Source organism: Sitophilus oryzae, unplaced genomic scaffold (assembly GCF_002938485.1).
Source record: "Sitophilus oryzae breed Bouriz unplaced genomic scaffold, Soryzae_2.0 scaffold_1177_pilon_pilon, whole genome shotgun sequence".
Taxonomy (NCBI): Eukaryota; Metazoa; Arthropoda; class Insecta; order Coleoptera; family Curculionidae; genus Sitophilus; species Sitophilus oryzae.
The window spans coordinates 2,467,764-2,479,199 of record NW_022145812.1 but is presented as its reverse complement, the minus strand read 5'-3'; the positions used below and the strand labels follow the sequence as shown (position 1 = coordinate 2,479,199).

Here is an 11,436-nt window from a genome sequence, read left to right as displayed (position 1 = left end):
TCTCTGAGTTAACTTAACGGTTGTGTATTTCAAAAATCGGTATCTGTGGTCAAACAAGATCAGCTCTAGATTTAAGACAAACTAGGGGTCTGATCTGTGAGCACATAAATAATCATATATTTAATTTCAATGTCTTTACGCTGCAATTAGTTCTGAAATGAAGATATAGATAAGATAACCTACAAAATTCAAATTTTTTTAATGTCAAGATGTCAAGGTTGTTTGGTTGTTTTCAAACAAATCAATAAATGAAACTGGATTAGCTTTAAGGAATCTATTTAATTATAACAGCGACATGACTGAATTACAGAATGGATTACCACCCGGATGGGACTGTTTATTGGACGAGAGAACTGGAAAACGGTTTCTATTTTCTTAAATTTAATATTTAATATAACTGGTTTTAACCATTTCAGGTATTATGTAAATCATTTTACGAAAGCGACTACCTGGGAAGATCCAAGAAATCGTCATAGGCTATTTCAAAATACTGCAAAACAAATGACTAGTGTACCAGTGGAACATATACCACTTCAGGTATTTCTTTCATATTTACTATTTCTAATAATTTATGTGCTTCGGTTGACATCCATTGTCTTTCACATGCTGCATTGGATGTGTTTTTCTGTACAGCACGGATCACCAGAGTTTAAAAGAAATCATGTGTATCCTAGCCACCCTCCCCCAATTCATGCCTTTCAAATGAATTCCAAAGCAATTCAGATGCAGGTATTTAACTATTGAAATTCTTATAATACATAAACATAGATAGTTAAAATACTACACATACATAATATACTTATTTGTCTATTTGGGATATTTATGTTGAATTGCAAATAAACATAACTTACAAATATGTATACAAATACTCATATTTATTATTAGTTAATATCTGTTATTATAAATATATGCATTTTTTACTGACATTGTTATTCATTACACTCTTGTGTCTTATAACAGTAGGTATATTTTATTTTTTATATATTTGAATTCATGTTTATTCAGAAATATTTTTATTTTAGGATATGAAGCCCATAACAAGAAGTCCCTTAACACTGCGCAATGGAAAGGTTAAAGATAGCTCTTTCAATATAGCTAGTTCTCAATGCTCTACAGATATAGAAGATTCAGTGGCAAAACTTAGTGCTATGTTTCCAACAGTTTCTGAGACTCACATAAAACTCTTATTAAAAAAGTAAGTGTATATAAAGATTTGCTTAGGTATATATGTTACTCTAAATAATTACTAATTTTCTCTGGCTCACATATTCTAACTAACAAATCATTCTTGTTAAAGTGCTTTATCTAAAGCTTTTAACACCTCATGCTTGATAACAGCCCATCATATGTGTTTATAACCAATTTCAGGTATTTAAATCGTGAAGCTTTAGTAATAAGCGCCCTGCAAGTGGAAAAGTATCCCATCACAACTCCAGGACCCTTTTCTACACCACCACCACAAAGAAACATACATGTTAACATTAAAGGGGGGGCCTCTAATACAGGAAGTCCTATTCTAAGGGGTCTTGTGGGGTCTCAGGGATTTAGAAATTCTCCTAAGCCTCATTCATCACCTAAGCTGAAATTAAGGTCAATCACTGTACAGTAGTCTCTGGTGTCTTGTTTGTTTTGTTTTCTTCTCCATTGTGCTAATCATTCTTAAGTTTTTTTTGTAGTGTTGTAGTTAATGCAATAAAGCATGAGAATATCCTTTAAATTGTAAATTTAATGATAAGTAGTTGCAGGTATATGAAATCAATTTTCCCTAATGCCGACGAAACTATAATACTTGAAGTACTGCAAAACAATGAAAATAGCATTCAGAAATCCTCTGACGTGCTAAAAGATATGGGATATAACAAAAAAGATACAATGAAGCCTCCGATACAGAAAGTTGAAACAGCTACAATTGAGAAAGTGGATGATGCTGCAAGTAAATATGATGCAGCAATATCTCATATAAAAACAAATGAAGAAAAACAGTTATGTATGTTACTTCTTGTTTTTTTTTAAGTTTAAATATTCACAAAGTTCATTTTAGTAAAGGGAAAGCTAAAAGAGCAGTACAAAGATGTTGCTGAACATTTAATTACTATAGCCTTAGAAAGTGTTAATTTTGATGAGAATAGAGCTAGTCAAATTCTAAATATAATGAAACAAGAAGATTCAGAAAATAATATTAATAACCACAAACACCAAAAGAAAGAAGAGTAAGTGACATCTTCATTTACACAACATAAAGATATAATTAAAAAAATTGTAGGGATACATTTAAGACAGAGGCAAATTCAGCATGCTTATCTAGTCAAATGCCTGCACAATTACCAATATCTCAAAGTCGACAGTCTATAAAATCTTTATTGAAAGTGGAGAAAAGAGATGAAATTGGTAGTTATTGTAGGTATGTAATAAGTATACGGAAGTAAAAAGAATATACAGGATCTGGGTATAGTGCGTCAGGCATACGTCAGCTCCTAGAATAAAAAACTTGGAAATTTTGTTTAAGTGCAAACCTAAAGTATGTACTAGGATGTATTTCAGGAAAATATTTTAACTTCTATAGGGTGGCAAAAAAGTGTAAGTGGATCGCGCTGATTTTTTTAAATGGGACACCCCGTATATTATTGCATTTTTGGCTTCGTTTCAGATCGCTTTACATAATCCTAAGATATATGTTTCGATAGTTTCAGATATATTAATAGATAAATAAGAAATATCTATTTTTCAGCCTTTATTAAAAATACAAGAACTATCCTGAAATCAAAACTATATTAGGTATTTACTTTTTGGTCTGTACTTACTTTGCTATAAATATGGTAATCGTAAATGATACAGGATGTTCAAAATTCTACGCCAAACTTTCTAAAATATAAAATAATTTATCTTCGTGTTTTTTAAATGGAATACCTTGTATATTATTTTTTTAATAGATGGAGAATTCAAAAATGAACATTTTTTGTATTTAGAGTATTGCAAAATTTTTAACGGTTTCCCAGATATTCGAGGTTTTATATTCCAAATGGCATTTTCCACAGTAAATTTTTATCAAAGCCACCCAATGATTTTTCTGTCGTATTTTACCGCTGAAAAAAACTATATGAAATAATAACGCGAGTATCTGCGAAATCATTAAAAATTTTGAAATACCATATAAATACAAAAAAATTTCATTTTTTAATTCTCCATCTGATAAAAAAATGATATACTATTAAAAAAACAAGAAAAATTATTTTATATTTCAGAAAGTTTGATGTAGAATTTTAAACCCACTGTATGATTTAAGATTATGATATTTATAGCAAATTAAGTATAGACCATCTAAAGTAAATATCTCATATAGTTTTGATTTCAGGACAGTTCTTGTATTTGTAATAATTTTTTTTAGAAAGGCTGAAAAATATATATTTTTTATTTATTTATTTATATCTTTGAAACTATCAAAACATATTTAACAATATCTTGGTATTATGTAAAGTGAACAAAAAGGAAGTCAAAAATACAATAATATACAGGGTCTTCCATTTAAAAAAAATTATCCTGATCCACTCACACTTTTTTGAGTTACCCTGTAGAAGTTAAAATATTTTCCTGAAATACATTCAACCAACCTGAAATACATTCCTCAAATACATCCAAACCAAACACATACTTTAGATTGGCACTTAAATAAAATTTCTAACTTTTTTATTATAGGAGCATAACACATTAACATATGTCCGGCGCACTATTGCCGGACCTTGTATTTAAGGAGTAAGTAACTTATTACTTTTAGAATTGTTAATGAAAATAATCACAACCCTGGATCATCAAAACATTTGTGCAATACTGTTGGACATAATTCCGATTTTACAAAAGGACCAAATGAAAAGTTGCTATTGTAAGCGATTTAAATTTACATTTCTACTGTTTTTATGTCTATTTCATTACAGAGAAAACTATGTTCAGTGGCAGGGCTCGAATAAAACAATACAAAAGGGACCTCAAGGATTAGCTAAAGGTCCTAATAAAAGTCTCTTATCTAATAAATTGTACACACCTTGCGGACCCAATGCAGATTTCCACACAGGTCCGGCATACGGACTCGCAAAAGGCAGCATATTTAATCAATTAAATAAAGCAGCTGCGGTAATAGAATCAAGAGTCAAATAGGTTCCATTCTCCAGTTTTGCTTCTAAAATGTAATTTTGTTGTAGTTCTTTGAATGATTTTATTTTATGTATATGTTTCTATACAATTTTACTTGAATTAGTTGCCGGCTAAGTATAGTGTAGAACTGCTTGACCTAGCTATGTGAAACGAAAACTTAATTTTCTCTATAGATTTCTCTCAAAAATAGAATGAAGTAGATTATTATATTACATATATTACATTGTGATCCAAATGTAGAGAAACATTTTAGTAGGCCTATATGTGAAACGAAAATGGTTATAAACAAAAATAATATCACTTAAAACCGTCCCATAAATATTTTTAAAATGTACTGTCTCTATTTCAATCTGTGAATTATAGAATTTTTAATATTTGGAGAAGAAAAAGATGAAAAATTATAGTTACCATTAATCACTTTATTATACAATATACAAAATATTTTACAAGAGAAAATAAATACAACATATATGTTTTATCATATTTTTCTAAATGTTATTGATCTCTATTAATGTAGTAAAAAAAAGTATTATTAAGTACCTGTGTATTGATTTTAATATATGTACCTAAATAGCTTGTTGAAAATACCATTTAGACCATGAATTACATTGCTATATTATCTGTCTATCTTAATAAAAATACTAAAATGTATATTTATGTTTTATTGCTTAACTAAATATATAATTTTAGGTAAAAAAAGGTAGTTTATATAAGTAATTATATATACTATCAACTTTGTGAAATTATCAAGTAAAAATATGAACTTTACCTTGAATATAAGTATTTATTAAAATTTTAATATTTTATTAGAATTTTCAAATTCTTTCAGTTACAGAATATATAATTTCTTAAATTTAAAAATTAAGTTTTGTACCAAATTTTTACTAACATATAACTATTTTTTATATTTCATCTTCATTTAAAAGCATATTTGGTATACCGTTATTTATAGGGAATTTTCTGCCACTTTCAGGACACACTAGCTCACCATGAATTATTTCAACCTCAAGTAATGCATGATGTGCCTTTTTTAAAAAATCCTCATTGCTTTCATAATTTACTGGAGTCTCTTTAGGTAAGTCCTCTACATGTCCCAATCTTTCTACTGCATTATAAAGCACAGGCCAGTCAATTTTCGGGATCATTCGCGATATAAAATCAGGATTAAAGTCTACGTCGGCGACCCTCACATCGGAAGCCTATAAATAAAAAGTCTTATGCAAAAAGCTTATGCAGTTGAGCAAGCAGAAGGAAAATAAATTGTGTTAAAACTCTGGAGGGTAAAGTTAGAATTTCAAATGAACCTTACATTAATAGACAAGGGGTAGCCGACATTTACTCCTCGTATACACTTAGAAGTCAGCATATTATGCGTTAAGAGCTTCATGTTGAATGGCAATCAATTTAAAACGATAAAACAAATTTTAAATAATTCTCACAATTCACAATAATTTAAAAACTTAAAAACTATAGCTTCTAACCCCTCTTCTTCATTTTTTTAAAGAATTTAAGATTGTTTCTTTTTTATTGCTAGGGCTAATCTGAACGGAGTTTACTTTATTTACGTGGAATTCGAACCGCGGTCATCTCATGGCCTACCGACTTGGCGAATGTCCAAAGCGAATGTCTAATCGACTCTTTACTCACGAGCACAGACTCACGAAATATCCGATCTTATAATCTCATCCGGCCTCGAACCAGCGATAATGAGCAATGTGCAAACTCCATAAAGCTGCTAGAGCCTGCTAGAAGTATCCGGCCGATTATAGGGTTTTCATTCGTTGTTTAGAATTATCCAGCTAAGCGTATAAAAGATTATACTCTATACTCATCCCTGGGTGTATTTCTTGTAATATATGATATGTAAAATATATGATATGGTCGTAGATCTAAAGTACAGTCATCATCATATCGATTAACGTCAAATCTGTCATGGATATGTCATCTGTCATCGTGTCCTTGCCAAGTTTCCATCGGCCGGCCATTATCACTGGATTTAGTAATTTTAACTATTTTTTAGTAATATTTCTTTTGCGCGGGAATGGATAGTGTTACGGAAGTAACGCATATTATTGAAGAGGAAGAGGCTCAAGAGTCTGAAGATTTACAAGATATTGAGAGTGGAAGTCACATAAATGTTATTCCATTACATTTAATCAAAGTTTCTAATAGGGTACAACCAACTTCTGAACAATTTGCAACAGTTGTCAGGGGAAAGTATTCGAAATACTATAAACAAACTTATAGACCTGCTTGGGAACAAATGCCTGATTTTAAAGGTTCTCCTCGCATTACTTCTATTACAGCTATTATTTTATATTGATATTAAATTTTTTAGGTTGGCTTCGGGGCGTTAAAGGAGAACCTACTAGAGCTTATTGCATTTATTGCCAGAAAACTTTGCACGCTCATAGATTAAGTTTATTGAAACATACTTGCACAATTCGACATCAAAAAGCAGCTCAACTTCATGGAAATCCTGCACCTCCTAAGGTATATTAATTCGCTTATTGGAACTATTTAGTTTTTACTTTCTTTTAGCAGAGTTTTAATATAAGTATGGATGATAATATTCAGACAGTTGTAAACGATGAAAACATTCTTACTGAAGAAGAAGATGGAGACCTTCAACCACAAATCATTTATACAACGCAGGTTAAATTGTGAAAACAACATAAGAATTCTTTATTTAATTACAATTTAATTTTAAAAAATTTTAGGAAGAATTAGAGGATATTGAGCAGGAGCAGGAGACTGAAAATGAACTAGATGAGGAAGAGGATGATTATTATGGACAAAATATTTCTACATCTGTACAAGAAAATTCTGTTGTTAAGGTAGGCGTGTTAAGTGTATTTTGACTTCAAAATGTGGATCTGGTATGATGAGGTTGAATTTTAAAAAAAATTTAATCAAAATCAGGAAGAGAGACCTAATGAAGTTTCTGAAAAAAAAATGGATTGTCCATAAGCAACCCTAGAATCCTATGGGGGTTAGGGAATGAAAGGGCTGAGTGTATTAATAATTCACATAAATATAAAATTTTGAATTGTGTCTGAGGATTCTAAATCCAGTTCCCAAGTAGCAAAGCAAAAACATTTCCTATATGTTGTAGACTTTATTAGTCACATAATAATAATATGTATCATATATTTTCTGCTGGAAGATATAATTAAAAATATTAATTAGATTATAATTACTCAGTTCCAATTATGCCACACAATATTTTGCATTATCTAGTAAATTGTCTTAAGGTGCGTGATTAAAACTCTTAATAACATAATTATGTTCCATTTCTAGAACCAAACTATGGTGTCACCAATTTCGACTCATGTAATAGACACTACAAAAGGTGCACCAATCACAGGATTATCTGTAAGTTTATATAAATTGGTTGATGGCAGATGGACGTACATTAACGAAGGATTAACAGATACTTTTGGAAGATTTTCTGATTTTATCAAGTCAGGAAATTTTAGCCTAGGGCGTTACAAGCTACATTATGATGTTGATAAATATTTTGAAGCCAAAAAACAAGAGAGTCCCTTTCCATTTATAGAGGTTAGTTTTAGATGTATTTGTTATTTTGTGTTACCTGTTTAATTTTTGTTGTAGGTTGTTTTTGATGCATCTTCTTTGACAAAACACCATTTTCCATTATTGCTTAGTCCAAATAGCTATACAACTTACAAGTCCAATGATTGAATTTTTATTTTATGTATGTATTATTAAATCAGTATGAAAATTTATGAATATGATGATTGAAATTTAAATGACATTTTTTTATATCAGTATATATATTAAATATTGTTAACAAGTAAAATAAACAATAATAAAAGCAGTTAATTTAATGTACAGATTAGCACAATAGTTAGATAATAACATAGTACATATTTCATATTATAAAAATTAATTACAAATTATATGTATAACATTACATTGATGTAAAATAAAGATAGGTTTAACACGATTTAAGGTAAGGTACTCCTAGCAAAAAGCTTTGTTTTTTTCAAACTGAATTTCCTCTGTGTCAATTTCTTTAAGTGACATACACAGTTTTACACCAGGCGTCGACACATAACCAGATTTTGACAATCTTGTACTTCTTCTAACGGGCGTGGCTACTAATTTAGTTTCACTAGTATCTGATTTGGATTTTCTAAATGACAAAAAATATTTATATTAGTTTGGCTTTGCTTGTTTTGTTTCACTAGTGTCTGATCGGAAAAGTAATTTTAATGACTCAAATCACATAATATGTCTACAATAGCATACTGATATACCAATATCAGTATGCTACTGTAGAGGTATGTACACAGTTGTTTAGGACCTTAGAATAAGGGTTAAGATCTTAGATTAAGGGTAAAACTAGGAATAAATAAAATAAAACCAGAATCAAATGTTTATACGAGAAGCTATTCACCTACAAATGAAGGTTGAATGTACAAGGAACTGGTTAAGATTGATATCCAGAATTTAAAAGAATTAGGGCGGGCGGCCACTGCTAGCAAAACTAATCTAAGCCAAGCAAAGATAAGAAAAACTACAAAAAAAGAAACTAAAGGAAAATAAGTTAGAAACTAAACGAAAATATATGAACGAAGATTTAAATCGTAGTTTAGTTTCGCTTGGTTTAGTTCGTGACAGGTTCCAGCGAATTTTTCGTAGTGATTAGTTCTATGATAGCACAGACACAATACGAAAACGCAGCTAACTTAGCTAACTACTAAGCGAAAATCGTTCCCAGAGGCCGATAAAACTTATTTTTGTTTAGTTACCGTTTCTTTCTATATTCTTAGCTTAGTTTATAGTTTCGCTCGTAGTGGCCGCCTGCCTTTATGCTTAATATAAAAATCAGTCTTACGTCTTAGATTTTCTTTCTTGAATTGCAAACTGTATAATGGTGGATTTAAATACATTCCTAGCTTCTCGGACAATTCTCTCTTTATCCTTGTTAATTTTTGCCATTTCTGACTTCTCTGGACTGATATTTAGAAGACTAAATCTCTTCAACAATTGATCTAATGATTTGTCAACTGAATTTACCTAAAATTATGTGTAAAATATGAAAATTATTAATATTTTTATTGGCGCTATATTTAATTTTAATACCTCAGCTCCGTGCACTATCGCTGTTTTATAATACTCAACTGCATTACCAACATTGCCAGAATATTGCTCAATAGCAGCTCTACATTCCCAGTATTCTGGTTCTTCATCTATTTTTCTGTATTTTTCTTTTATTAATTCTAACCAACCTAAACACTGTATCATTGGATACTCCTAAAGAAAAAGATATTAAAACAATTCCAAATTTTAAAATTTCTATACTGTACTTCATGGATTAATTTCTGTAACTCTATTAATGCTTCTTTGGCTGCTGTATTTAAGGTTTTGTCAGATAATGCGTTACCATTGGTAGTTAAGTCTTCGTCTGTTTTAAGTTCTATATTAAGATTTTCATAACTTTCAGATTTATGCAGTATATTATCGATGTTTTCTTTATTTTCATCATCTAGTACAGGATCTGCTTGTTTTTCTTTTATATGGTCCATTCCAAAACATCTAAAATTTATTTGAATACTTAGTTTAATTTGCAAGGCGTTTTAAAATAATGTGGTAATGTATTACAATAATATGATGAGAATGTTGTGATTAAGGGTGTTTTCTATGAAGGAGGTTGAAAAAACTTTAATGGGAAAATACATTAGATTTTTTTAAAAAATGTGAAAGTTAAAGCCTGCTGTATTATAATTTTTTTTATCAAATGACTTAGAAATACAACACAAATTTATTATTACTATATTAACGCTTAAATATTAAGCAGAACATTATATGAGCAGATTATCTAGCTTATTTGAATTGAAATCTAAATTTACAATTAATTAATATGAAATAATACAAACCTTAAATGATGGAAAGATGAAAGTTTCTTTCCTCTCGATTTAAGCCACTGATTTAGTCTTTCTTGAAGTTTTTGTTTGTCAATTGGAAAAGGTGTGGATGAGTGAAATAAGGGCTTTCTTTTTGTTGTAGATACGGGTGTGTAATGGCACATACTACGTCTTTCATGCGCTGATGGAGTCTTAAACACAAAGTGGCTATTAGAACATGATTCTTCTAATATTGGAGTGAATTTAGGTATAGCAGTCTGTGATGGAACGCATAAATTGTCTTCAGAACATGAATGATTTGATTTTATATAAGCTCTTTTTGGATCAAATGATTTTCCTTTTTTGTTGTCTAAATGCCCTGATGATAATGATCTTCTTAAACTTTTATTATTATTTATAGAAGCCCTTTTTTCTTGTGTAGTAGAAACTTTTGAGGTTTTTGTATTAATATTCAAAACCTTTGGAGCAGGATTTACTTTAGATTTAAATGTAGTGCCAGTGACGCTTTTTACATTGGGGATACTCTTCATATGAAAATTATTAATAGTTCTTAAATCCTTTTTAGCAAAATGATTACCAGGTAAAATACTTTTTCCAGTTTCATTGTTAATATTATTTTCATTGTGTGATTTTAATAACTGATTTCTTATGCTAGATTGGACGCCATCATATTTCTTAACTTCTTTTAAATTTACTCCAGGTAATACACTAGATTTTGTGTTTGTTGCACCTAAGTTTGTTATTGATTTCAAATCATTTGATTTACTTTTCCATAACTCGTCGACATTAATACCAGCTTCTTCGTATTTTAATAAAGGATTTGCATTAAGCATTCGTTTATAACTGGTAAGAGTTTGCCTTACTATAGGTACCGTCTTTGTTTTTCCATTTTTCCTTTGCAAATTTAATTCGTTTTTGGATTTTTCCGATCTCTGTTTATTTTGCATATTTCTTTTACAGGGAAACGTTATCAAATAAAAAGGACCTAATAAAACTATTGAAAAATTACTCGCACTACACTATACAATAAACTACTCACACTACTATCACTATTTTCAAGATTTTATGAATTATGAAGACAAAATTAAAACTCTTAAAACCGTTGCTTGTGTTCAATAGTTCAACGGAAATAATTCAAATCAACTGTCAAATTTGGTCCACAGATGTCAATGTTTTTAAAATTATATAGGATTATATTCTGCAGAGAAATCATAATCCAATCTTATCTGAATTAAAATAGCAATTACTTTATTCTGTTGTCCATATTTTCATATTAATATTTGTCAGATGATAATCAACTTTTACGATATTCATAGTTTTTGAATTTACTTTCCTTGAAAGAATTATGATAAAATTGGCAACATCAAAGTAGGGAAAAAAACAGAGATATGGAAGT

At 29.7% G+C, this 11,436-nt stretch overlaps 4 protein-coding genes across 13 annotated transcripts; 2 read left to right on the top strand and 2 right to left on the bottom strand.

Moving 5' to 3' along the window:
• Positions 1 to 85: 85 nt before the first annotated feature.
• LOC115889849 lies at positions 86 to 4,797 on the top strand. Of its 7 annotated transcripts, XM_030909935.1 has the most exons (10): positions 90 to 363; positions 417 to 537; positions 634 to 729; positions 1,023 to 1,195; positions 1,369 to 1,590; positions 1,746 to 1,987; positions 2,042 to 2,210; positions 2,264 to 2,401; positions 3,773 to 3,877; positions 3,930 to 4,797. In XM_030909935.1, the coding sequence occupies exons 1-10, from the start codon at positions 296 to 298 to the stop codon at positions 4,147 to 4,149; spliced, it is 1,554 nt and encodes a 517-aa protein (XP_030765795.1). In that variant the 5' UTR covers positions 90 to 295; the 3' UTR covers positions 4,150 to 4,797. The 7 variants fall into 7 exon arrangements, with proteins under 7 accessions (XP_030765789.1, XP_030765795.1, XP_030765817.1 ...); XM_030909929.1 differs by having other exon boundaries at positions 86 to 363; positions 417 to 729; XM_030909940.1 differs by lacking the exon at positions 634 to 729 and having other exon boundaries at positions 91 to 363.
• Positions 4,545 to 5,860, bottom strand: LOC115889907 (multifunctional methyltransferase subunit TRM112-like protein). Its single transcript, XM_030910000.1, has 2 exons — positions 5,456 to 5,860; positions 4,545 to 5,345 (listed from the first exon to the last, which is right to left on the bottom strand). The coding sequence occupies exons 1-2, from the start codon at positions 5,531 to 5,533 to the stop codon at positions 5,049 to 5,051; spliced, it is 375 nt and encodes a 124-aa protein (XP_030765860.1). The 5' UTR covers positions 5,534 to 5,860; the 3' UTR covers positions 4,545 to 5,048.
• A 235-nt stretch (positions 5,861 to 6,095) lies between these two features.
• Positions 6,096 to 8,143, top strand: LOC115889890. 2 transcript variants are annotated; one of them, XM_030909991.1, is made up of 6 exons: positions 6,096 to 6,425; positions 6,485 to 6,639; positions 6,691 to 6,801; positions 6,867 to 6,983; positions 7,447 to 7,707; positions 7,762 to 8,143. In XM_030909991.1, the coding sequence occupies exons 1-6, from the start codon at positions 6,188 to 6,190 to the stop codon at positions 7,849 to 7,851; spliced, it is 972 nt and encodes a 323-aa protein (XP_030765851.1). In that variant the 5' UTR covers positions 6,096 to 6,187; the 3' UTR covers positions 7,852 to 8,143. The 2 variants fall into 2 exon arrangements, with proteins under 2 accessions (XP_030765851.1, XP_030765844.1); XM_030909984.1 differs by having other exon boundaries at positions 6,688 to 6,801.
• Positions 7,925 to 11,378, bottom strand: LOC115889830. 3 transcript variants are annotated; one of them, XM_030909913.1, is made up of 6 exons: positions 11,080 to 11,378; positions 10,053 to 11,034; positions 9,483 to 9,711; positions 9,259 to 9,429; positions 9,011 to 9,192; positions 7,925 to 8,305 (listed from the first exon to the last, which is right to left on the bottom strand). In XM_030909913.1, exons 2-6 carry the CDS (start codon positions 10,985 to 10,987, stop codon positions 8,134 to 8,136), a joined length of 1,689 nt encoding a protein of 562 aa, XP_030765773.1. In that variant the 5' UTR covers positions 10,988 to 11,034; positions 11,080 to 11,378; the 3' UTR covers positions 7,925 to 8,133. The 3 variants fall into 3 exon arrangements, with proteins under 3 accessions (XP_030765773.1, XP_030765778.1, XP_030765768.1); XM_030909918.1 differs by having other exon boundaries at positions 10,053 to 11,025; XM_030909908.1 differs by having other exon boundaries at positions 10,053 to 11,377.
• Between the last annotated feature and the right edge of the window lie 58 nt (positions 11,379 to 11,436).

What these genes read in the sequence shown, in the direction of transcription:
- LOC115889890 (XM_030909984.1), top strand. Translation starts at nt 6,188, where the DNA reads ATGGATAGTGTTACGGAAGTAACGCATATTATTGAAGAGGAAGAGGCT. An exon ending in ACAAATGCCTGATTTTAAAG is followed by an intron (nt 6,426 to 6,484) that starts GTTCTCCTCGCA and finishes TAAATTTTTTAG; the next exon opens with GTTGGCTTCGGGGCGTTAAA. An exon ending in AAATCATTTATACAACGCAG is followed by an intron (nt 6,802 to 6,866) that starts GTTAAATTGTGA and finishes AAAAAATTTTAG; the next exon opens with GAAGAATTAGAGGATATTGA.
- LOC115889849 (XM_030909929.1), top strand. Translation starts at nt 296, where the DNA reads ATGACTGAATTACAGAATGGATTACCACCCGGATGGGACTGTTTATTG. An exon ending in ATAAAACTCTTATTAAAAAA is followed by an intron (nt 1,196 to 1,368) that starts GTAAGTGTATAT and finishes AACCAATTTCAG; the next exon opens with GTATTTAAATCGTGAAGCTT. An exon ending in GAAATTGGTAGTTATTGTAG is followed by an intron (nt 2,402 to 3,772) that starts GTATGTAATAAG and finishes TATTACTTTTAG; the next exon opens with AATTGTTAATGAAAATAATC.
- LOC115889830 (XM_030909913.1), bottom strand. Translation starts at nt 10,987, where the DNA reads ATGCAAAATAAACAGAGATCGGAAAAATCCAAAAACGAATTAAATTTG. An exon ending in TACAGAAATTAATCCATGAA is followed by an intron (nt 9,430 to 9,482) that starts GTACAGTATAGA and finishes CTTTTTCTTTAG; the next exon opens with GAGTATCCAATGATACAGTG. An exon ending in CAAGAAAGAAAATCTAAGAC is followed by an intron (nt 8,306 to 9,010) that starts GTAAGACTGATT and finishes TTTGTCATTTAG; the next exon opens with AAAATCCAAATCAGATACTA.
- LOC115889907 (XM_030910000.1), bottom strand. Translation starts at nt 5,533, where the DNA reads ATGAAGCTCTTAACGCATAATATGCTGACTTCTAAGTGTATACGAGGA. An exon ending in GCTACCCCTTGTCTATTAAT is followed by an intron (nt 5,346 to 5,455) that starts GTAAGGTTCATT and finishes TTTTATTTATAG; the next exon opens with GCTTCCGATGTGAGGGTCGC.